The following is a 26,775-nucleotide window of genomic DNA, read 5'->3' on the forward strand; positions in this document are numbered from 1 at the left end:
ATAACAAATAACCAACTTCCATTTCATATGAACCATAACAATTAACTAGTTTAACCAAATCGACTCACTTCACATGAAGTCTCAATGGCTATAACGAATATTTTATAGTTAAGAAAATATAGGGATGTAACATTTTGACAATAAGCGTATGTTTTCTCCCTTGTAGTTGACACTGTCACTCTAACTGTATTAGTGTAATAACCCTGCCTGGCTATAGCTTTGACAAATACTAATATTTTTGACTTTTGACATTACATCAAAACATTTAGCATAGAATGCCAATACTACTGAAAAGAACTCCAAGGCTGACTAAATTACATTCACCAAGATTAGGCAATTTTTAACAACGCTGATGATGACCAAGCTCAATTCAATGGCAATAATAGATTTGCATTTGATTTACTATCCATATAAATTCAAAAAAACTGAACTAATCCATATTTATCTCTCAATTCAATTTACATCAGCATTGAATCATATTACATCTCAGAATTTGACACACTTTCTTTCAAGCAACAGTAATGATAGAAATGGAAGATGCAAACCTTAAGAAATTGATCCGCAATATCTCAGTTGTAGGATCAATGCTCAATTCTAAAACTCCAAACCCTTAGCCAGATGCTTCAATAAGTATATAATAATCAAGATTATTCTTCTTAGCTACAACAAATATAGTAGGGGATGTTGGCCAATTGTATACTTCAGCACAATTGCCAAGAACTTCTCGTGCTCAACCCTTATACTTTAGCAAGGGCCACAAAATATCAGAACTCAGAAAAAGCCACAAAGGCATCAAAAGCAAATAAAATATCCAAGCATGCTTTTCTCAACAAATGGGCTTGTATTTATAACCTCCAGATGCCCTTTTTGTTGCCAAAATGTAACTTCACTCAAAAAGCTTCACCACACAACATTAATTAGAAGCTTCCATTAGATTCTTTCACTTGACTTGCCTTAACTAATTAATAAATGGGTCTTTTCAATGATAACTCAACTCTCAAGTGAAATTATGAAGTTAAATTATAACTTCTATATAAGCCATTTAATAAATTTATAATTTGGCCACTAAAAATATAATAACTCTCAAAATATCCATCATTTAAATATGCCGTTTGAAATAGGAGTTATACTTATTATTTCTCCATGTGACCAAATGCACTTTCCAAAAATAGAAAGTGTCCATCTCAATCAACACCCAACTTACCACAATTAGTAAGTACACAAAACTAAGCCCAAACAAAGTCCAATCTGAGCCAAACGAAGACCAACCTGTAGCTTATCGAATTGTGGAGAAGACAAGACCCTCCCAAGCCAAGCCACTATCTCAGAAGACCCTCTATCCACAATAATTAGCGTATGAGGATCACAATAATAGGCTAATCCTTGAAACTCCAATGCTGGCAAAAATGGGGACATTACAATTAGTAATGCTTGTAAAATCGACTGGCTGGCCTACTCCATGTCATTTATAATGAATTATATTTTAATGCATATGAATAGGAATAAACTGGTTAATTCACAAACAAGTTTGTGTTGTTCCTCCATTGACAAATGATTACAAAGGAGAAATAAGGCAGATATGAGAGTTTTGGAGTGTTGATGTTAGCAAAATTGAATTTAACATGAATGAAACAGCTAGGACTGATCAAGGTTTCACAATGTTGAGTGTGTTGTTCGATTGCTTTTGATCAGATTATACTATCTGAACTGAATATGTAAGCAGTTTGACTACAATTGGCAGTTTGAATAGCTTTTTTAGGGGTTTGATAACAATTATTATTCCCTGGTTGAAGAATCAATCAGGATATGGATTTGACGATTTTATATTTTTCTATAGGAAGTCGACAATTGATCCCAGACTTCACTTATGAACTTGATTCAACTGTTCTATTTGACTTTTGTAATTGCTTAAACAAACATTGAAGGTAAGCTTGACTGCTGCATAAAATTCTGTACTAACATAGGTAGAAATTGTTATGTTGTAAATGCTATCATGCTCCTATCAATATCCAACTCTTTTCTGGTTATTGTAGGTATTAAGTTTCAGCTATTGAATGTTTATAAATGATTTCCATGTACTTTACCACCATTATTTCTGCTGATTGCAAATTTGCAACAAATGAACAAATAATTGAGTGTCATAAATGAGAATAAATGTTCATGAATGTCACCAAACATCATTAAATAGAAATTGTTATGAAGATGCTTGCATATCATCCTGTTATTTTGGTTTATTATTTGTGCTTTGGAGAAGCATTCTTGTTGAGATCATAGATAAAAAATTGTCCAAATACTCACCTCAATTGTTATCTATTTTTGCAGCCGAGTGAATCACCCATTAACTTGCCTAGCAGACTTTTGCTCTGTTTTAGGTGAGTTTTGGCCCACCTGCCAAGTCCAAGTGAAAATTGGGTTTGCCAAGTTTAAAAGCCAATTTTTTCGAGCCGGAGTTAAAATACTGTTGTAACTCTGGTTATTGAGAGTATTAAATCTGTCATATGAATGAGCATTGAAATGAGAATGAAACATAGTCCTTAGCTTTTGTGTCCCTAGAAATACATCAGTAATTTTTTTTCAAGGCAGGACATCTTGAAGAGCTGTCTTGTAGATGCAATATGATTAATGATGGCTTAGATCTGGAATATTTCTGAATTTTTTTCTTTCTATTGAAGTTATCTGGCCTAGGATTCTTGGGCTTGTTTGCCAGATTTTGAACTTGGACCTTGTTTTAATTTAGGGTCCCACCTTATGGCTAGAACACATCTTAACAGAATTGTACATTTTGTGGTTGCCAGTTCATGATTCTGAATCCTTATAGATGATGGGTGTTGGGACTAGTTGTTGAAGATCAGTTGGTTGGAGTCCCACATTAGTGATTCCTTATTGGCAATGAATGCCAAAGGATGGCCATCCTCGAACATGGTTTATTGGTGCCTTCATTCATTGTAGGTCTGTTGTGTTTTGATTACTATCATTGTGTGGTTTATTTTAGTCTTCTTTGTTGTTTTATTTTGTCTTTGTGTAGGTATCTTGGTGGGATGATATGTATCATCAATTATGCACATTGCACACTATCGTCAGCTTGAAAACCAGCTGCTTGGAGAAGAAATCGTTGTTCAAAGCTTTATTTGGACAGTTAGTTAGTCCATGTATCTTTTAGATCATGATGTTTATGGTGTTACTCATATACTAGGGAGACAATCTTGTTCTTATCATCTAATTTGTTTTGTTGTTTCCAAAGATTGACTTCTGAACAGTTACAAGCTATGTTGAAGCTACTTAAATCTTAAAATTTATTCTTGTTACAATCTATTGTGAATGTGTTACACACGAGGAAGGTTATATTTCTCACAATGACATGACCATCACTTTGATAATATGCAAATAATAAACTACCATTACGCACATGGACATAAATGGTTGAAGAGACAATCATGGTTGCCATTATCAAGGTGCTGAAGCTTCCTTTGATTAAGGATTTAAGCTTCTAAAGGGACTCCCTGGCCATGCTTGTCATTCTCACATGATATGCAGGAAAAGAAAGTTGACCAGTACAGATTCATTTTTAGTTTTTGTACAGATACGTTAGATAAAGTCAGCTTACCCTTTTTCTTTACAATTGTGTGGTTTCCAACTGGACGTGGACACAGCCCTTTGGTTTTTCTCTTGTAAATTTTCCTAGATCCTCATTACACATGGTGCTAAAGTCATGTATGTGTCCCTGGCCTAGCTGCTGACCTGGTTGCTTGAAATATCTATTCGGTCTTCTGTTGATAAAATTGTAACTTCTTCCTAATTTACTTTAATCTACAGGACAAACTGCACATGCTATTCTTACTATCCTCTTGATTTTACATTTTTTTTGTGTGGCTTTTTGATAAGAATCAACACATATACAATGAGAAAGGAGGCTAAAATTCATTCAAACTTTAAAATGCTGGTTGCATATTATTCAAATTGGGTTTTATAGCTTAAAAATACAGACCGAGAGATACATTAAATCAGCATTTCATTGAAAATTAATTTTTCATGTTAGCAAAAAACATGTAGTTTTGGTGAAAAAATATGACCCTGAGCTGTGTCTTGATTCTAGAGGAGTTTGTTTCAAGAATATAAGTGGAAGCCAACAATAATATAAAAAGCTACAGGTCCGTTTCTGTTTCTCGAGTTTTCATGGTAATGGAATTAATAATAAACTGAGCAGTCTACTTCAAATCAGAGAACTGGAAGGAACACCAATACTATGAATTTCACTATGCATTTCATTTATGTCATCCTAAATTTAGCAACTTGCATTCATAGAGGTAAAATTTGTTTGCCATTGCAATTTCCTAACTTAACAATAGTATTATTCTGTAGATTCACTACACTGGAAGATTTCTGGATGGTACAGTTTTTGACAGTAGCTACAAGAGAAATAGAGCGCTCATTTTACGAATAGGTGTAGGGAAGGTATGCAATTTGTTTCAACTTTTCTCACAATAATGGTATTTTATACTTCGATTTGTTATAATTTAGTAAATGAAGTACATGCTTCCATTTCTTCCAATCTTAAATAGGCATAGCATGTTTCCAGCTGTCTTCAAAGAATAGGTTTTTTTAAGGCACATGTTTAAATTTTTTGTTCAGTAACTGTTTACTATTTGTGATATCTCATATAATGATAGACATAACTGTGATCAGGTTTTTCTGGTATGGATCTCTTGTCTACCCACCAATAATTCCATTTCTCACTTTCCAACATTTAATCAAGTCTGTGTGATCATACAGTGAAGAAAGTGCAGAGGCGTTTTCTGAGGAATTTAATCATGATGCTTCAGTCATGGTTTTCCAAGATATTATTACAGTTGACAGCTGGTCCATTGAGAACACATCTTTACTTGTGAACTGGACTTACTATTAAATAATCATGTCTATTATACTAAAAAAATAATATACTTTGACAAGATGGGAAACATAATATGGTGTTGTTTGATTTGTATGAGTGTGCAAACAAATATCTCATGCATCTGGGCAGTTCTGTAATATAGAATCCCACATTAGCATCCACATATCTGATTGAGTTCTCAATTGAACTCTATTGTAAGGCATAAATCTGTTATTGCATTATAAGGAAAAGAGTTACCTACTGATGTCATAGTTGAGAGGGACACAATTTTTACACATTAGCACTCTCACACAGGCATGTGAATGATAAATGCTAAGACATAAATTACTGGGTGCTAATTTGAGTTTATAATCTTGTCATAGATTCAGGTATAATTTGGCCTCCCTTGGTTTTTTATAATAGGTAATCCCTGGATGGGAGCAAGGCATCTTAGGTGGTGATGGAGTTCCACCTATGCTAGCTGGTAGGTACTTGGTTTCATCTCATTTTGTTTTCATCTTTGTATGGACACTGTTGCATTTAAAGACAATACATTTTTAAAAGTAAAGACAGTCCATCAACCTTTTATCATTGTGCCAATGTGCAGGAGGAAAAAGAAAACTTAGAGTTCCTCCCGAGCTTGCTTATGGTCAATATTCAGTTGGATGCTATGCAGGTAAAGCTATCTAGAGAATTCTTATAGCTTATTATCAAACTAATGAACTTGGGGATATGATATTTTTTGCATGTTCCATTTCCCAGAATGCCTAGTAGTTCAGAAAAGTTATTCCTATTTTAATTTTAGTATATGCATAATTGATAATAGCAGCCAAAATTTTGTAAAGTGAGTATAAATTATAGATTACAATGTCATATCATATGGTATGGATCAGTAGCGCTTTTCAACAGAGGGTCTTTCTTTATTTAAGTCTAAGTTGAAAGCATTTTAGTATCCATTTCAAATTTGTACTAAACAAATATATTCTTACCACGGGCCACAGATTTAGTAGAAGTGTTACCTGTATATAAACATCCAGGAAAAATTTACTAATAGGTGTAAGAACCCCTGCTGGTTCTAACTTCAACAACTATGTAAACTCTGATTTTTAGGCTTATCCTGTAGAAACTTGATCTCAAGAATATTGTCAAACAGTTGACATGTTTAATTAAGAACACTAACTCATCACGCTGTCATGGGAAATATATTGGCAATATATAGAAAGTCTGAAATTGATAACCAAGAGATAATGATAAACACTTGCCCAACAACCGTATAAACTCAGATTTCTGTTTTTTGCTGTGAAACACCATGACTAAGAATGACAGTTCAGATATAAACCAAATACAGAATCTGATTACTTGGCCAAAGTAGATTCAATAATATTAAAAGCCTAACAAACTAACCAGCAAACCAGGTGCTTAAGAATCAGATACAAGTTTCATTTCACACAATGAAAATATGCACCTGTAGCTGCAAATTTGAAACAAGACCATGCCCACGCCTCACAACTGCTTGATCAAGATAGATGCTTAGATACCATAGATTGTCCCAACATTCACAGATCAGTTTGAAAGTGGGCTGCTTCTGTAGATGTTCAAATTGAGATATAATATTGATGCTCAAACCAAATTTCACACCCAACACTGTGTAATTCTGCCCTATGAATGATCTGCTTCTATAATATGACTGTTATTTGCTACAAAAATAATATTTAGTCACCAAAATATCATTGGTGAGTGTTAATTTAAATCCACCTCATATTTGAATCACCATTTGAACTACAATTAGAGCCTCCATCTTGAAGCTGTCTCAGAAGATCAAATTCAGAAGTTATTTCACTTCCTCAAGTGATTGCTCAATTGAAGAATCCCTGCTTTCCAATGGTTGAAGTTGAAACCTTGGTTCCTTCTAATAAACTTTAGCAAATTCAAAAAGCATAAGGAACATAATGAAAAATAAGGTACTCATTGAGATTTTTATAACTTTAGTCACACTTTTCCAGCCACTATGGGATAAATAGATATACGTTTTCCCGTTAATAATTCGTTTACTCTAATACTTAGGCTTAAGATTCCATGAATTAATTGAATAAATAGCCCCTTCCAATGATGACTTAACCTTCAACTTAAGTGAAATTATAAAGTCAAATTATAGCTCTATAATAAGTTATTTAATGTTTTAATTATAATTCGGCCACAAATATAATAATAACTCCCAAAATACTTTTCCTTTAAATTTGTTGTCTGAAATAGGAGTCATAATTATTATTTTCCCACATGACCAAATGCACTTTCCAAAAATAGAAAGGCTCCCTCTCAATCATCACCAAACTTACCAAATATAGTAGGTACATGAAACTAAGCTCAAACAAAGTCCAATCTGAGCCAAAGGAAGACCAAATTGGAACATACTGAATTGTGGAGAAGACTAGACCCTCCTATAACCTAGCCTTTACCTCAGATCTTCCTCTATCCACATTAATTAGTATATGGGGGACACAATAATAGGCTTGTTGACAAATAAATTTTCAGTCCTTTTTGTCTTTATGTTTTCCTTTTAAGTCTTGTTTAATTTGAATTTTCATTTGGATTCAAAATGTATGAACGATACCTCTTCTGTCATGAGAATAGTTACTGCTATCATTATGTGCAGGATGAAGAGTATCACCAAGCGATCACCTTTGACAAGTGACTTGGCTTCTGAGAACTGATCTTCAATTCGGCAGCTCAAGGGCAAAATTGAGATCAGGTTGTGTGTTCATGCTCAAATTGGAAATTATGGAGTCATCGTTGCATTCTTTTGATAGTCTAGAGAAAGAGAATTGATGAAGAAGCTTCAATTGGATAAGTTCAAATCAGATTGTATGCTTAAGGAATAGCACAAGAAAGAATAAAAGCTGCATTAAGTAAAAAATTACATTTTGGCAAAGGTTACCCTGATGGAGAACCATAAGAAAAAGGAATGAATTTTATCAGAGAAAGACAATCCAATTGTATTAAAGAATCAAAAGAACATAGTGAATCAGGAAAATCTATACCGAAGAACCTTATCGGCAAGACTTACAGAAGCGACGAAGTGGAAATTCGTCTTGCCGATAACCGATAAGGTTATTGAGAAGACACTATCCAATAAAGTACAACTCAAATAAAAATTTCTTTGGCAAAAGTCACACTAATGGAGTCCATTGGTAAAAGATATCCGATGGAGTTATCGGTGAAACTCATGGTGATATACGATACCAAGTCAATAATGAAAAGTTTATCGCTAAAGCACATTTTGACTTGAATCAGCATCCCTTGAGCTTATTGGAATGATTTATGGTGATCATCGAAGTAACGTACACTATCAGAGTAAGGGATTTCAAGTTGTTTCAACACCTAATAATGTCAATGGGATAACTTATGCTAATATATAAAAAGATGGTGATTGGTCAGTGTAATGTCGATGGATGAAATAAGTGGAGTCATACATGTTGGCATCATGAAGACTTATGCTGGTGAAGCCAGAGACATCAGAAAAAGGTACTCCGTAAAATCTCTCCTTGGTATAACTTTTGCTATTGGTATATTGCTAAATTAGGTTGCCCAATCCCTGATAGATACATTGGTGCCACCTATGCCAATTTTATGACGACATAAGGGTTTTGGAGAGTAAAAGCTAGGCTATACCACTGGAGCCATATGGAAATAATTCACTAGAAAAGTTACATCGACGGGGAACTTTTTTCATATCATTTCTAGTTTCAAAACTAAACTAAGGGATTTCTATTTAATGCTTGCATTAGGCAAAGCTAAAGGGTCACATGATGCAAATATATGGTGAATTTATGAGCAATTACTTTGAGGCATTTTTTATGCAATTTTATTGCTTGACACATAAAATTTGTAGAAACAAAGTTAGCTTGTAGGCAGAGAGGAGCTGCAGGAGAATTCTCTGGGAATTGCAGTCACAAAAATGAAGGCTTCTAGTTCTTGAAAGAAAAATCCCATGAAAAACATTGAATCTAAGGGGAAGAAGTCAAATCAAAATACAATACTTGAGTTAGGAAATCAGAACCAAGATACGATAGACCAAATGCAAGCCCCGAGTCTAAAATTGAGAAGATCAAAGAAACATTTACTGGAAAGGGATCAGTTAGGAAGAAAAATACAAGGGTGTTGACGACATATGAACCAAGGTCAGAGGATATGAGCTCTTTATATTTCACTACTTAAGAAGAAACAAGGAGGTGCCACTATGCAAGCCATGGGAGACAAATTTGGTTAAGCTAATTGTCCCAAATGCCTGTTTGAATTTGAAAGTGTTGGAGCTTGTGGTCAGAAATTACAAGTTAATTGGAGTATGCATTTGTGATCTTGACGGAAACGTATTTATTAAGTTTTATGTGGAAACTTTGGAAGAAGTTTTTAACCTTGATCCCATATGTAATAAACCCTTGTCTTTTGTGGAGTTAGAAAATGAGTACTATAGGATGGATACCACATATACCGGTTGGAAATTGGCTATTCACAAAAATGTGCCTGATAAGCTTACAATGCAAGATGGGCCCCCTTTTAATGTAAATTTATTTTGACATATTTGCAAATCACATACACATCATGCAGGCAATTGGGAGGAATTGAAGTGCCTGATCTTATGAACAATGGGCCTATGGTTTTGGCCAATATTCAAATGTATGATCCAAGACCTTTTGACTAGGTGGCTTATCTTGCAAATTGATTACATGCGATTTTTCTAAATCATAGGGATAGTGAATACCCTAGTTTCAAACACTATTCTTTGTTAATGCATTTTTTCTTGTTCTAAGGACATAAAAGGGGTATGTGGCCAAATGAATTAAGATTAAATCCTAAGAACAAAGATGGAGATCAGCCGATGCAATTATGGACCTCTTTGTGGCATTCTAGATATACATTGTCAATTTATATTAAATTCGAGGAGTGCATTTTAAAACCAATTTAGCAAATGTTTGATTTTCCTAGTGATAAGTTTATGATGAAGTCAAAGCTTTCCTAAGGCCTAAGGATTTCAATAAGAGAAATCTTGTGAATCATAATTGGCGAGATTAGTATGTTTATCAGGACTTCACCTATTTCAGAACTATGAGTTCAAAGAAGCCCCCTACATGTTGCCAAAGATTGTTTTTGATAGAGTGGCTCATTTGGAAATTGTGAGACAGTTTAAGTGTTTCAATCACTAAACACTTTGGAGGTACCTTGCATAAACAAACTTTTCTGCCTGGAACTCTCAATTTTGGAGACTTCACCGTAGTTTCAACAAAGGCATATAAAGTGATCCAATAAGAAACGGAAAGAGGATTTTCATCTGTTTTCACACACCCCAAGAGGAAATTATGGTCCAGAGGGCTACATCCACTCTTGTAAGAAGAAGAAAATTTTAGGAGATTATTTGCATGAAAAGGTGGAAACTGAGGACATAATTATAAATCTTGAAGATAAGGGAGATCATTGATGCCTACAATAGGAAATTGAGGAAAAGATACAACTTTTGGAGCAGATGGAAACAAAGGAGAAGACAACAGTAAGCGAGCCTTGTGATGAAGCCATCTCTGGATATCACGCAACAAATGTGGAAGAAGAACCAGACAAAGGTGCAGAAGAACCATTTTTGATACCCATTTCTTGGTCAAAGGAAGTCCGAAATATATCTTGTCTTGAGACTAAATCTGAAAACATCATAAACGGGTGATTTTGGGAAAAATCCCCATAATTTATTAAAGCACTCAATCATCAAAGAGGCTGTTGCTGAGTGCTGGGAGGGTACTCTTGTGCGAAAAACAACTAATCTGGAGGTCAAGTTCATCTAGAACAAGTAAGTTGCAGGGTTATCCCCAGAAAATCTGAGTTAGTCATGTTGCTGAAAATGGATTTCTTGTCATGATTGGTTTTCATTTCACTCTTAAGTCATAATAAACCATGGATCATGATCTGTGATGACTTTAGTAGAGCGTTGGAATAATTTTTACTTCACAGTTTCTATAAATTATCCTTATTAAATCAGAAGTATTTCTTTATTGTTAAGGGTCTGATTTTATCATTCAATTGGCTGTCTGGTCTTTTTCATTGTCTTAAGATTCTAATCCACCTCCATGTTCTATTTGCAACCTGCTTTCAAGGATTAATCAAGTATCCAAAAGTCTGAGATTTAATATTTTTAATAGTCCCTCAAGACCGTACTAACTTCAAGCTTCAAGCAGGGACATGGTAGAAGGTAAAGGGATAGAAGAAAGGATGAAACTGATAAAAAAATTATCTTTACGATTTTATCCTGAGTCCTCAATGGTCTCTAAGTGGAGGAAAGTTGCAGCTACAAATATAGAGCACATAGATATGAAGAGCATAAACAGAAGGATGTTCAGAACTACAAATCATCTACCTTCAAACATAGCAGTTAGCACAATAAAGAGTGGCCTCTATCATGTAGCTAGGTTTCCATCATCTTTTTATTGCAATGAACTCCTATTGGAGCGCAAAGAACTAATATTTAATTTCCAAGAGAATCAAAGCTAAAGGGAAGGTGTTTGTTCCTAAGTGAGGTGGCAATAAGAGAGACTATTGGGCTTCCAATCTATTCCACGATTCAGTTCAGAACTAAGGAAGAAGCTCAAGCATTGTATGAAAATAGATGTGACATTTGTATGGATGTCATCGATAAGAATTGTTGTCCTGCATTTTGTCATCACAAAATGTAGGTAACAATACGAAACTTTTCCAACTTAGTTTCGCATTTCTTTGAGTTAGTTCATTGTTTAATTAGATAGCATTGATCAACCAATTGACTCCAATTGTTATAATGAATCTTTTTACTGAAAGCTTTCATCAAGTCTTTTTAGTTTTTTTCTTTGTTAAGCCTATGTTTGATTTTTAAAGCCTTCAATGTCCTTTTCGCATTTTTGAGTGCATGTTTGTTAGCTTTTGGTCTTTTGGTTTTGATCAAATCATTCTTTTCGGTTTTCCCTTCGATTAGATCTATCTTAGGGCTTAATTGGAGTTAGCAATCAAAAGATATGAGCATTTTAGTGCCAAAAAAGTGGACTCTCCAGGTGCAACTTCATGATTTTAAAAAATCATATTATATTTTAATGTTGACATCTACTTTTTGAAAAATATAACTTAAAATCACTTTATGTTATGTTTTTCAATTAGTTTATCATTTAAATTTATCACTTAAAGTAACTATAGAGCACTTTATATTATATTTTTTAGTTGAGTTGCTTTTGAGATCTTTCACTTAAGTGACTTTATTAACTATATAGTTTGATATAATTTTTAAGTAACTTTATGTTTTATTTTAAACATCTAAGTTAAATATTACTTTTTGAAATAATATTTGCTCATAATATGTTAATTCTATTATGCAAATGTTATTTTTGACCCAATTAAGTGAAATTCCTTCAAAAATCAATTAAACATGTGCTTAATTGATCACTTAAGTTGTGCAAAACATGTCTTTAAACCCATTTGCATGTAAATATGCAAATGCCTCTAGAGACCGCGTTTTCGAACTAAAGGTGTGTAAATGCATGTAACTTAAAATATGCAATGGGCCTTCTAGAGTGAGACTTCCATATTTTAGTCTTTTAAAATATGCAACATCCTCCAAGAGTGTGTTTTGCACAAAAAAGGTTATTATAGCAATTTTTAAAAATATGCATTGCTCCTCCAAGAGTACATTTTGCATCTTGAGGGCAAATGCATGTTTTTAAAATATGTCATTGCACTCCTAGAGTGCGTTTTGCATAAAGAAGCCATTGCATGTTTTTAAAATATGTATTGCTTCCTCTAGAGTGTGTTTTGCATCTATTTCCTGCATTAGCAAAGATAGAACCCAAATTTGAAGATTCAAGGCAAAAAACTTCATGTTTTCTTCCTCCAATTACACGTTTTCCATAAAAAATGCTCAAATCTGCCCATATAATGGCTTGAAATCCATGAGGAGGTTGTTTTTGCATATTTATGCATTCCCATGTATTAGGCATTGAAATCCATGCAAGAAACAACACAGATTTTGAGGTTTTGAAGCCACATTTTGGAGAGAAATACCTAGATTTGGGGCTTTTTTATCACTTCTTACCTCCAATACAATTCGTTTTGGCCTTGTGATCCTTGTGTTTTCCATTGAAGAACACGTTTTTGGCTTTAGATGTCGAAAACGTTTCATTTCATACCTTCTATAAATCACATTTTTACACAAATGCCAAGAATTTGAGAGTTTTAAAGCACATTTTTGACCAAAGATGGGCCATTTTGGGGTTTGAGTCCATGTGTATGACATCTATGAGCACGTTTTTGCATTCCCATAGCAAAAATGCCTCATTCTATAGCATTCCAAGCTCACGTTTCTTGCAAAAACATTCCAGCACTTGGTATTTTGCAAAAAAGTCTCATGTATTGGTGATCTTTGACCACATTTTTGGCATTCTCATGCCAAATCTTACCATTGAATTCTCATTAATTATCCATTACTTGCAAGTGTGGAGGAAGTCAAATAGTTGTTTGTAAATCTCGATTTGAGGGAGAATTGATCTTCAAGTCTATAAATCTTGCTATTTTGGCTCTTTGATCTCCAAGTAAGTGGACATTTTCAAATTTGCTTAGTAATACATGATTATCTTGCTATTTTGTTGCATATTTTAGCTTGATGTTGCACACTTGTTCATAAATATGACATGAAAAGTGCATTTTGCCTTTAAATATGATGAAGACTCTCATTTTCACACATTTGGATTTTCCCCAAACTCCAAGTTCGAATTTGCACTTGAAAGCAACTTGCTTATTGACATGTTTGAGTCTAAGACCAAAGGTATGTGTTTTTTTTGTTCTTTATTTTCTTTCTTTCTCGTTTTTCTTCTTTTGGAAGAAGTTAAAGATTTTTTTCCCAAGAATGCAAGTGCATAGTTCATCCATTTCACTTTCCATCTTTCCGTGCAAATGCATCACATCTTTCCGTATTTCACCAATACATGTCAAAACATATTTACATCCATTCCTTTCATATACAATTACATATTGAGAGCAATTACACATAATCTCACTCTCCATCCACATTTACATGTAATCTCACTCCATCCTCAATTACATATATGTAACAAACGGATTTTCATATCTAAATTAAAGACATTTAAAACTAATAACTCCCAACGTTCATAAAAGTAACTGAATCCTTTTCACATGACAATGACTTGCTTTAACAAATAACAAAAGGTAACTGTAATAATACTCAAGATCGATAATTAACTAATCCTAACTATAACTTCATGTTTAGCTGAAATAAAATAGAATAACAACTATCTATCATGAGAATAAACATAGTAATATTCAACAATTTAGCCATTCCTAACTGTAATCATGTTGAGCTGAAAATAAATAGAGTAATGACTATCTAGCTTAACTGTAATCATGCTTAGGTGAAAATATTCATATTCCTATTCAATTTAAATAACAATTAACTATTCTAACTGTAGTCATATTCAACTGAAATAAAACGACTAACATACATATATGAAATCCATGATAAATGATTAACAAGTAAAGTAAATGCTTAACAAGGAACAATGAAAACATACAAGTATCATCGAAAGATCTTTTAACTGGTTATGCAAGCCTCGACATTGGTGAGAGGAGAAGCATTGACATAGGCTTAAACTCCCAACCTCGGACCATACTTATCCCCACACATCCTAATATATTAGAATGGCCCTCCCTACCTTGGGATCGGGCTTGGGATGTTCTTTAGTCCAGCCATCCAAGCATTCGGGTGTTTTGAGTGCCCACTCAGTTATGCCTATATAACTGATGTTACGGACATCAAGTGATCATTAGATGGCACATATGTCTATAACTACCTTGGCCAAGGATTTTCGATGGCTACATTGACCCAATCACCACCACTCGACTTGATAATAAGTTCCATTGCAGGAATAAGCATGAGCTATTAAGTATTTTATTATTTAAGTTATTCATGCCTGATTTCTTTCTATTTCCTTGCAAGTTTATTCCACCTCTTCACCATATGTGGCTTTATAGTTGGTGATTCCCAGGTGCTTGAAAGATTATGAGCACTTTGCCCTTTTTATTTACACCTCTTCACCATTTCATAGCTACATTGCCGATGAATCCCAGGTGTTAGAAAATTCATGAGCATTCTGCCCTTTTTATTTACACCTCTTCACTAGTTCATGGCTACATTGCCAGTGAATCCTAGGTCTTAGAAAATTCATGAGCATTTTTCCCTTATTATTTTTTAATACAATTGTGACAACATGAAGCATATTCATAAGATCAACATTACTCATTGGATAGTTTTTCGAGTTTAGAAGTTAAGACACTTTCACATGGGTTGTATCTAATTGACTTGTGAACGTTTAGAGATAAAGGACTGTCATTGAGGACATTGTATTAAGTAACAACTCATATTGAATCTTGATATTAAATCAAATATGATAATTATTGAAGACGCCTAACTAACTACTTGGAAAGTGAAATAATATGGTAATGTCATAACAAGCCCTGGTATAAACTCAGGATATGCGTCAATCCCCTGCAAATTTGACTTGGAAGCTGTTCCTCTTTGCTGCAGATGTCTCAATGAAGACTTGCTCCAAGGTCTGAGTCCTCCCTGCAAATTCCTATGACAGTCAAGAGCATAATCTGGAAGTCGATTTTGTGAACTTCAACTCATGGGATAGGCTCGAATTTTAAAGAAAATATAGAGGGACAAGGATAGCAACAGGTATTGAAAGGCAGATGGTAAAACGATGACAAGAGACCGCAGTAGTATGAAATGGTTGATATGTACAGAAATACATTCAAGGTTAAGTCTGAATGCAGAGACAATCGTGCATAAATAAGTGTCGGTCCTCACACATGGCTTGAGTTTAAGGAAGGCCACGCCTTCTTGGCTTCCGCTGGTTTCAAAAGATTTAAAATCATTCGAATTCCAAGTAAATTGAAAGAAAAAGAGAGGGAAGAATAAAAGGTTGAAGAGGAAGTTGGAAAAAAAACTATAGTTCAGATTTTTATTATTATAATATATATTTATGCACGTTAAGTAAGTGTATAAATGGGGTGACATCATTAGGTTACGTTAGTATAATTATTGGTGCCACTACATTTGTATATTTATATGTACGTGTATAAGTATTTATTATAATAATATGATGAAGATTATATTAAATAAAAGAATAATCTCTTGAGGTATGTTTTATATTTAAATTAGATTATTTTATGTTTTTCCTAGATTATTTTCTTAATAGCTCATGTGGGTCCCATAAAGGTATCTTGTGGTCAAGTCATCGCATCGCTTCCAAGGAAGTTTAAGGTCATACCTGTCGATCCTGATAACTGAACTAAGCAAACATCCCATTCTGATGATCCCGTTTAGCAATGCTCCCCCCCTTCTTCATCTTCTCTTGCAATCACCCATGAAAAACACTTTCGCCATAATAATAATTCTAGAGTAATTCATAAAAATATATTAATTGTTACATCCCAAACTTTGCTCTAATTTCAAATTTGATTATAATTGTTGGTTTAACGAATTATTTTCTTTTCCTGATCATGTGAAACAAGTTAGTTAATTATATACGTTGCATCAATTGATTATTTCTTTTCCTAATCATGTGAAGTGAGTTAATTATATACGTTGTACCAACTGATAACGAATTATTCCTTTCATGATCATGTGAAATGAGTTAGTTATTGTAGATGTTGAAAAAAATGATTATACAACTTATAATTGTCATTAGATGATTAAAAGGCGTTTGATTGGAAATTGATGATCGATATGTATATATATTTTGAATTGATGTATTGGCCAGAATGTTTTGCTTTGGTGGTTGTAGGAAGAAGACTGATGAGAGAGGAAGCATTGCTAAATAGGATCATCGGAAGGGGATAGTCGAATTGACCCAGTCATCAGGATCGACTGGTATGACCTAAACTGTCTTGGAAAGGATATGAAGACTTGACTACAGGTTTCGTTAAGGGACAACATGAGGTATTAGGAAAACAATATAATAAAAACTTAAAATAATCTAAACTAAATATAATTCATACCTTTTAAGATTTATTATTGAATTTCTTTTATTTAATCATTATTATAAATTCGTAAATACAAACTCATATATATATATATATATATATATATATATATATATGAAGTGGCACCAATAAATTATAAATAAATAATCTAATGATGCAACCTCATCAATACACATAAGTGAATGTACATAATAGCTTATAATAATAATAAAAATAAAAGACTTAATCTTTTCATTTTCTCCTCATTTATCTTCCCACTTTTATTTCTTTTTTTCAAATCGAAATTCTTGAAGCACCCAAATAGACTTCTTGGAAATGTATGGAAGCTGAGGAGTCTCGGCTTAACTATTAAGGAGCCGTGATTGGGATTGAAGAAATGCCTCTCTCACATTTTCACTTTATTCCATCATAGTCATTGCACTGAACACCCTTTCCTTACCCCCGAGCAACATATTATTTATGCTTCTGAATTCTTGCATATACATCAAAAGTCATCTTCTATTGATCCCAATACATCCTTTGCTGCTGAAGTGAAGCTGGAATCAAGCCTTAGATTTGCGGGAGATCAAGTTGCAACCGAACTTGCAGGTCATACTCTTGTTTGGTATTCCTTGATAAACCGATTGAGTTGTGTTTACAATGGACAGTTTAATACTTAGAAACAGTGGTAAATATGGAACCAATTTTGTCTGAACTTAGCTGGATGTAAATAAAATGCATACGTATTCCCATCCTATATTTTTTATTCTTCTCTCTCACTCTGGTTTGACATATTCTCTGTAGTCGAGTAGGATTGATTTGTAGAAATAATTCAATATGCTATTTGTAGACATCTGAGGTATTCATGATACCAATCTCCAAACGGTCTTGAGCTTACATCAAATATGCAACCTATTGAAAACTGAGATAATTATGATTATTGAATGAATCCATATGATTGCAATACTAATAACATATATAATACTAGACATGAAATCAGAATACTTTGACACCAAGGAATTCACCTGGCTTTGAAGCCATAGTATGGGTGAAGAGGTGGAAAATCAAATCGAAATCATAAGGACACCGAGGAATTCACTTGGCAGAGAGGCCAATGAATGGCAAAGAGGTGTAAAGTTAACCTGCAAATAAAATCAAGATATCAAATTGGAATGAATAATTAAATAGCTCATGCATGTCCTGATAAAGGACCCTGTTGTCAAGTCAAGTGGTGGAGATCGGGTTCACGAACCCAATTTGAAATCCTTGGCCAAGGTAGTTTTAGGCATATGTGCCAATCATGAGATCTTTTTGTTTGTCCATAAGCTTCAATTATGTAGGAATAACTGATGGGATACTCAAACCACCAGGTAGCTCGGATGGCTGGACTTAAGAACATCCCGCTGGACTTAAGAACATCCCAAGTCCAATCTCGAGGTAGGGAGGGTCGTTCTATTAAGTTAGGATGAGTGGGGATAAGTATAGTTCGCGGTTGGGAGGTTAAGCCTAAGTCAATGCTTCTCCTCTCACCAATGTCGAGGCTTGAACAACATGACAAAGAGATTTCTCCATTGTTTCTATATGTTTTCTTTTGCACTTTTACCTTTAGATTCATAGAAGAATAAATAGATAGTTGTTACTTTACTTTCAATTGAACATGTTATCAGTTAGAATGAATATACTAGTTGATAAAGAAGATAGTTGTTACTTTTTTCTCAGCTGAACATGTTATTAGTTAGAATGAATATATTAGTTGATAAAGAAGATAGTTGTTACTTTACTTTTAGCTGAACATGTTATCAATTAGAATGATTAAAATGTTAGCAACTTACTCAATTATTTATTTCATTACAACAGTCGAATAAAATTTGCAAATAGAATAGGAAGCAGTTACTTCTTCTAGTTATAATTAGTTAATGGAAGTCTTTGTCATGTGAAATGGAATCAGTTATTTGTTAATTATGTGTTTTAAACTGGTTAGGAAAATTCGTTTGTTACATATGGTATCAGAGAGTTGGGTTCAACATTGAACCTTGGGCGCCCTAGCTTCTTCAAACCTGAAAGATTCTGGACTAACTTTTCAGAATGCAAGTACGTAAAACACCCCAAAAGAAGACTCGACACTCCATCTTTCCTTATCTTATTAAAAACATGACTAAATATGACTACCCCTGTTGTTCTATACCCCGAGACAATGAAACTTTGTAATAGGCAATTCAGCAGATGAAGAAAGAAAGAGTCAAGTGGACTCCTACTAGCAAGGCAGCATATAGAAACAATTTGATTCAAAGCTGGAACGCTTGGTAGAGCAATCCCCTTTTATAGTTTCATAGATCCTGGATGGTGCGGGATATGTACCAATTTGAATCAAAATTAAGTGTTGCAAAGCAAGATTAAATGTTATGTTGATGTAAATATCCTCAATAGAGGAAATTTTGTAAATAAGGTTGCTCTAAGTGAAGCAACGAAGTAATAAGTTAAATTAAGTTATTTAAAAATCATGTGTTTGCAAGACTTTTTCTTTTCTTGTAAGAAATCTCTTTTTCCTCTTCCACTAAATTGACATAGTTGTAAATTAATAGGTAGGAATCATAAGCATAAAAATGAATAGCAATGAGAACATTGTAAATCAAGACATAATTCATAACAACACCTAGTCTTCTAATGATTTACTACTACAGATCTTGCAAGAAATGCAATTGAAATTAGAAAACATGGAAAAAAGAATGAGTGAAATGGCAGCCCAGATAGGGTAGAACTACAACGAAACTCAAACCTCACCACCTCCTAAAGCGAAGACAGAAGTCTCGGAGCATAACAAAACCTCTTGTCCCAAGTAATCAGAAAAACAAAAGAAGAAAGAAATAGTGGCTGACTTGTCAACAGACATTAAGAAAATAAAACCACCTAAGTTTTTTGTTTCTGAGTTCGGGGAGGAAGCAGAAGCTTAGTTAACTAAGATGGAACAGTATTTTGAGATTAGGAATTTCTCTAAAACCTCAAAAGAAGTTTGGGGAATATATCATTTTACCAGAGAAGCAACAACATGGTGAGGAAACACCAAGGTTGAACAGAATATTAGAACCACTGAGATCACCTGGGAAAAATTTGTGAACATATTCCGGAACCGTTGTCTGCCACAAACCTTTTAGATTTCCAAAGCTTAAAACAAGGGGACATACCGGTACATAAGTACTCAGAGAGGTTCACTCGATTGTTAAAATACGTGCCACCATATCAACATGACACCAATTTGAATGTGAGAAAATTTATAATGGGTTTGAACAATAGGATAGGAGGAGCTATTGATGTTCTCGCTCTTTGAACCATGGAAGAAGCCCTAGAGAAGGCTGTTCGGCAAGAACAAAAGATCAGAAAGGATGACTCCATCTAAGACAACAAGAGAAAGACAACCTGGAATTCAGAAGGTGCTCGTTTCGGGCCCTAGAAAAAGCAATTTAAGGACTACAAATACAAAAAACCAGAGTTAAAGGGAAATGGAGTTAAGGATGCCAAAAGAAATTATAATATGAATAAGAACAACAAGAATAATGAGAAGGACCACTAGGAGGATGTTTTATTGGTGGAGATCATTATGCAAATTGATGCCCCAGTAAACCCAACATCATTCAGCCACAACGACCACCTTTACCACAACAGTAGCAAGTCTTCCAGCAGAGGATTCACACAACCCTGGATAATAGACAAGCAGAAAAACAACTAGGCCCCATTGAAACTCCGGGTAAGATTTACGAAAATCCTATGTCCATATTAATTGATATTGGAGCATCGGAATGTTTTATATCACCTAGACTGTTAAGTACGTTTCTGAAAAGATCTAGTTTTATGGAAAAACCGTGGACAGTCGAATATGCGAACCAGTCAAGGGCCAAGGTAGAGCAATGCTTGTTTGAAGCTCAAGTTGACTTTCCAAAATTTTCGACAGAATTAAACTTACATGTAGCACCCCTTGGGTCATACGACATTATCAAAGGAATCAATTGGCTTAGTGAACATAAGGCCAAAGTAGATTGTCTTGCCAAAATAGTGAGTTGTGTAGATGATCGGGGTAGACCCACAAGCATTACAGGGATTAAGTATGAAATTAGATCAAAACAGATTTTTGCAATGCAACTTAAAAGTTATGGAAGAAAGGGCTGTGAGATTTTTGTAGTTAGGATTGAAGACACAAGGGAACCTAAAACCACCACTTATGGAGATGACTACATTTAGGAAGATGGGGAAATTAGAGAAAAGTTAAAAGAGTCCTTATTTAAAGAATTATCAAGATGTATTTCCTAAAGAACTTCCTGGATTACCCCCTTCCCGAGCATTTGACTTTACCATAGATTTGATACCAAGAGTAGAACCCATATCTCGGGCACCATATAGGATGACAACTACAAAATTAATGGAATTGCAGATCCAACTTCAGGATATGCTAGATAAGAAATTGATCCGGCCCAGTGTCTCACCATGGGGAGCCCTAGTACTGTTTGTAAGGAAGAAAGATGGAATCATGAGATTATGCATAGATTATAGAATGCTCAATAAAGTCACCATCAAAAACCAGTACCCATTGCCGAGGATAGATGATCATTTTGATCAAATGAGGGGTGCGACAATATTTTCAAAAATTTACTTGAGGTCAGGATACCATCAGCTTCAAATAAAGGATGAGGATATACATAAAACCGCATTTAGAACCAGGTATGGACATTACGAGTTTACAGTGTTGCCATTCGGGTTAACCAATGCCCTAGCAACTTTCATGAATTTAATGAACAACATATTTCAAGATTGTCTGGACAAGTTTGTATTGGTCTTTATAGATGACATCTTAATATATTCTAAGAACGAGGAAGAACATCAAAGGCACTTAGAAATAGTTCTGCAAAGATTAAGAGAACATAAACTATATGGGAAATTATCTAAGTGCACCTTCTATCAAAAGGAAATTCAGTATCTAGGGCACATTATATCAGCTCAGGGTATAGCAGTAGATACGTCAAAGATAAAAGCAATTAAGGAATGGACCATACCAAGGAATGTATCCAAAGTTAGGAGCTTTATGGGATTAGTAGGATTCTATAGAAAGTTTGTTAGAGATTTCTCAAGGATTGCCTACCCGATCACCTCACTTCAAAGAAAGGCAAAGAAATTTGTCTGGATAGAGAAGTGTCAATCTGCCTTAGAGTTTTTGAAAGAAAAATTGACTACAACACCTATTCTAAGGGTACTTGACCCACAAAGGTAGTTCATAGTTATGATAGATGTATCCGGAGAAGGATTAGGAGGTGTGATGGGGTCAGCCAAATATCAGAATGGACACAACAGGAAAGGGAAACTTTATTAATTATGAAAAATGCTAATACACTCAGTATAGAGAAATCAGACTTCAAAACATGCCCTATGGGCTTACAATAGTATAAATCTAGAGATAATTTCTCCTTTCAGTACCTCCTCTCAAACTCCACTCCGAACTGCCTTTTACAATGCCAAAAATGTTCTTAAATAGACCCCAGAGGGTTAAGGATTAGGAATACATTCTAAAAAGTGCTAGTTGGCATCCACTGCCCAAATAGAAGGCTCTAGAAGTCGCATTAGAAGTCGTTGCAAAATTAGAAGAATCCAGAAATGGTAGCCAAACTTCTGGGAGGCATAACTTTTGAACTGTAGCTCCGATTGACAAATCGTTTACATTTTCGGAAAGCTCTCGAAGTGCTCTATAGCCCTATGGACAGCTTCACTCGTCCCCCATTTTTGGCCCTGTACAAGGTCATTTAATGCCCCTGACCTGACTTTGAAGCATTCTTAGGAGGTCCCCCAAAAGCTGAAAAACTGCAATAACTTTCAAACCGTGGGGCCTTTTGACCTGATTCTTTTTTTGGAATGTTCTAAATTACAATTATAATCATCCCATCAATTTACACCTTCTAACTCACCATAATTATGGCTCAATTACATAGTCCTATTTTTTTGGCATTTACACGTATCCCAAGGTGATTAAAACCTCTAACCTAGAACACTAATAGTGGAACTGTGAGAGTTGGAACTTTTATTTGACCCAAATGGGTATCCAGAAATGAAAACACATGAAACAGAAACAATGTCTACGTATTTTTCTTTTGGGTGACACAGGATTGCCTTTATACCTCTGGATGCTCCTGCATCAAGGTGTGTTAATGCAAGATGAACAGGTTATTGCTTATGAATCTAGGAAGCTGAAAGATTATGAACAAAATTATGCACCCCATGATCTTGAGTTAGCAGCCATTGTACATGCCTTGCAAATGTGGAGACATTATCTAATCGGAAAACCTTTTGAACTTAGATCTGATCATCATAGTTTGAGGTATATTTTCACCCAAACAAATCTTAATGCTAGACAAAGGAGGTGGCTAGAATTTTCAGTAGATTATGAATTCAACATAAGTTATATTAAAGGTAAAGAAAACAAGGTGGCAGATGACCTAAGCAGGAGAAGACACATTTCGGCAATAACTATTATAGACTTCAGGTTAAGAGATCAGATTTTACGACACTTAGAGCATGATGAGTTTTATGCAGAAGTCAGTCTAGCTCTTATCAGAGACCCAGAAGATCCCAAGTATTCAGAGTTTAACTTAGAGGAGGATGGATTATTAAGATATCGTCATAGAATCTATGTACCTAACAACCCTAAACTCTGAAGACTAATTTTAGGTGAATTTCATGCAATTCCATATTCAGGACATCCGAGAGTAACAAAAATGCTATCTGATATAAAACCCCTATATTTTTGGAAGGGAATGAAAAGGGAGATAACCAAATTTGTTGCAGGTTGTTTGGAATGCCAGAGAGTAAAAGCAGAACATTGGTACCCAGCACGATTGCTACACCCTAATGAAGTACCTGAGTGGAAATGGTAGGTAATATCCATGGATTTTTAAAGAGATTACCTATGACACAAAATTGACAGAACACTATTTTGGTTGTGGTTGATAGATTGACAAAAGTTGCTCATTTCATACCAAGTAATTTAATTGATGGAGCACTCGAGATTGCCCATAAGTTCATGAAAGAGATTTTCAGGTTACATGGAATTCCGGAGAAAATTATTTTAGATAGGGATGCTAGGATAACTTCTAGATTTTGGCAAACATTATTTACAGCATTGGGTACTAAATTAAATATTAGTGCAGCCTATCATCCTGAAACAGATGGTCAAACAGAACAGGTAAATCAAGTATTAGAAGACCTTCTAAGAGTATAATGTATGGACCGATAGTACCAATGGGAAACATACTTACCCTTGGTAGAATTTGCATATAACAACTCCTATTAGTCCACTATTAGAATGCCCCCCTTTGAGGCCTTGTATGGTCGTAAATGCAAAACTCCAGTGAGTTGGAATCAATTGGAAGATAGGATCATTGTTGGGCTTGAAATGCTTCAAGAGATGGAAGAACAACTGGTCCAGATTTGTCAAAGGTTAAAGGAAGCTAATGACAAACAAAAAAGTTATGTTGATGCCAAAAGAACACCTCGAGAATTCTTAGTAGGGGACAAGGTATTACTAAGGGTAAAACCTCAGAAGAGTACTATCAAGTTTGGCAAAAATGCTAAGTTAGCCCTGAGATATGTGGGACCCTTTGAAGTTCTGGAAGTCATGAACCCGGTAGCTTACAGGATTGCTTTACCACCAGCCCTTGCCAAGATGCATGACATCTTCCATGTGTTATTTCTTAAAAACTATATTACCCACCATGAACATATGATTGATTGGAAATTATTGCAGGTGCGAGAACCAAGGGTGGTAGAGGTAAGGCCACTCAGAATACTCAAGGTGCGTAAGTTACGCTTACGAAATCGGGAAGTGACTCAGTGCAAGGTCCAATGGGACTAGTATATTGAGGAAAATGCCACTTGGGAGGATTATCATGACATTTTTCAAAGATACCCCCATCTTTTCTCTGAAACTGAACACTAAATATTCTTTTCTTCTTGTATAAATTGATTAAGTATTACTTAAGTTTTGTTATTATGTTCATTGAGGATGATGAAAAATCTAAGGGGGTGGGTATGTTACATCCCAAATTTTGCCCTAATTTTAAATTTGATTATAACCATTGTTTTAATGAATTATTTTCCTTTCCTGATCATGTGAAACAAGTTAGTTAATTATATACGTTGTATCAATTGATTATTTCTTTTCCTAATCATGTGAAGTGAGTTAGTTAATTATATACGTTGTACCAACTAATAACGAATTATTCCTTTCATGATTATGTCAAATGAGATGGTTATTATAGATGTTGAAGAAAATGATTACGCAACCTATAATTGTCATTAGATGATTGAAAGATGTTTGATTGGAAATTGGCGATCAAGATGTATATATATTTTGAATTAATGAATTGGCAAGAATGTTTTTCTTCGGTGGTTGCAAGAAGAAGACTGAGGAGAGGGGAAGCATTGCTAAACAGGATCATTAGAAGGGGATGGTTGAATTGGCCCAGTCATCAGGATCGACAGGTATGACCTAAACTGCCTTGGAAAGGATACAAAGACTTGACCATAGGTTTCGTTAAGGGACCTCATGAGCTATTAGGAAAACAATATAATAAAAAATTAAAATAATCTAAACTAAATATAATTCATACCTTTTAAGATTTATTATTGAATTTCTCTTATTTAATCATTATTATAAACTCGTAAATACAAACTCATATATATATATATATATATATATATATATATATATATATATATATATATATATATATATATATATATATATGAAGTGGCACCAATATATTATAAATAAATAATTTAATGATGCCACCTCATCAATACACATACGTGAATGTACATAATAGCTTATAATAATAATAGAATAAAAGATTTAATCTTTTCATTCTCTCCTCATTTATCTTCCCGCTTTTATTTCTTTTTTTTTCAAATGGAAATTCTTAAAGCACCTAAACAGACTTCTTGGAAACGTATGGAAGCCGAGGAGTCTGAACTTAACTATTAAGGAACCATGATCGGGATTGAAGAAATGCCTCTCTCACATTTTCGCTTTATTCCATATTCATTGCACTGAACACCCTTTCCTTACCATCGAGTAACATATTATTTATGCTTCCAAATTCTTGCATATACATCAAAACTCATCTGTTGTTGATCCCAATACATCCTTTGCTGCCGAAGTGAAGCCGAAACCAAGCCTCAAATTTGCGGGAGATCAAGTTGCAACTGAACTCGCAGGTCATACTCTTGTTTGGTATTCCTCGATAAACCAATTGAGTTGTGTTTACAATGGCAAGTTTAATACTTAAAAACAGTGGTAAATATGGAACCAATTTTGTTTGAACTTAGCCGAATGTAAATAAAATGCATATGTATTCCCATCCTATATTTTTATTCTTCTCTCTTACTCTGGTTCAACATATTCTCCTCAGCCAGTTAGGATTGATTTTTAGAAATAATTCAATATGCTATCTGTAGACGTCTGAGGTATTTATGATATCAATCTCCAAATGGTCTTGAGCTTACATCAAATATGCAACCTATTGAAAATTGAGATAATTATGATTATTGAATGAATCCATATGATTGCGATACGGATAACATATATAATACCAAACATGAGATTAGAATACTTTTACACCAAGGAATTAACCTAGCTTTGAAGCCATAGTATGGGTGAAGAGGTGTAAAATCAAATTAGAATCATGAGGACAACGAGGAATTCACCTGGCAGAGAGGCCAATGAATGGTGAAGAGGTGTAAACTTAACCTACAAATAAAATCAAGATATTAGATTGGAATAAATAATTAAATAGCTGATGCATGTCCTGATAAAGGAACCTGTTGTCAAG

The 26,775-nt window shown here is 34.4% G+C and overlaps 1 protein-coding gene across 2 annotated transcripts in view; it reads left to right on the forward strand.

Annotated features, from left to right (window-relative positions):
* The window catches only part of LOC149536503 (photosynthetic NDH subunit of lumenal location 4, chloroplastic-like), a 118,190-nt gene that overhangs the window by 67,954 nt on the left and 23,461 nt on the right, over nucleotides 1-26,775 (forward strand). Inside the window, exons 2-5 of one of the 2 annotated variants that reach the window (XM_089805840.1) lie at nucleotides 4,360-4,452; nucleotides 5,291-5,351; nucleotides 5,475-5,543; nucleotides 16,732-16,817. In XM_089805840.1, coding sequence (XP_089661966.1) covers nucleotides 4,360-4,452; nucleotides 5,291-5,351; nucleotides 5,475-5,543; nucleotides 16,732-16,787 — 279 coding nt within the window. In that variant the 3' untranslated portion in view covers nucleotides 16,788-16,817. The remainder of the gene's footprint in view (nucleotides 1-4,359; nucleotides 4,453-5,290; nucleotides 5,352-5,474; nucleotides 5,544-16,731; nucleotides 16,818-26,775) is intronic. The other variant, XM_089805839.1, reaches the window with a different exon arrangement.

This window comes from Cupressus sempervirens, chromosome 10 (assembly GCF_028749045.1).
Source record: "Cupressus sempervirens isolate cs-2001-9-10 chromosome 10, ASM2874904v1, whole genome shotgun sequence".
Lineage (NCBI taxonomy): Eukaryota > Viridiplantae > Streptophyta > Pinopsida > Cupressales > Cupressaceae > Cupressus > Cupressus sempervirens.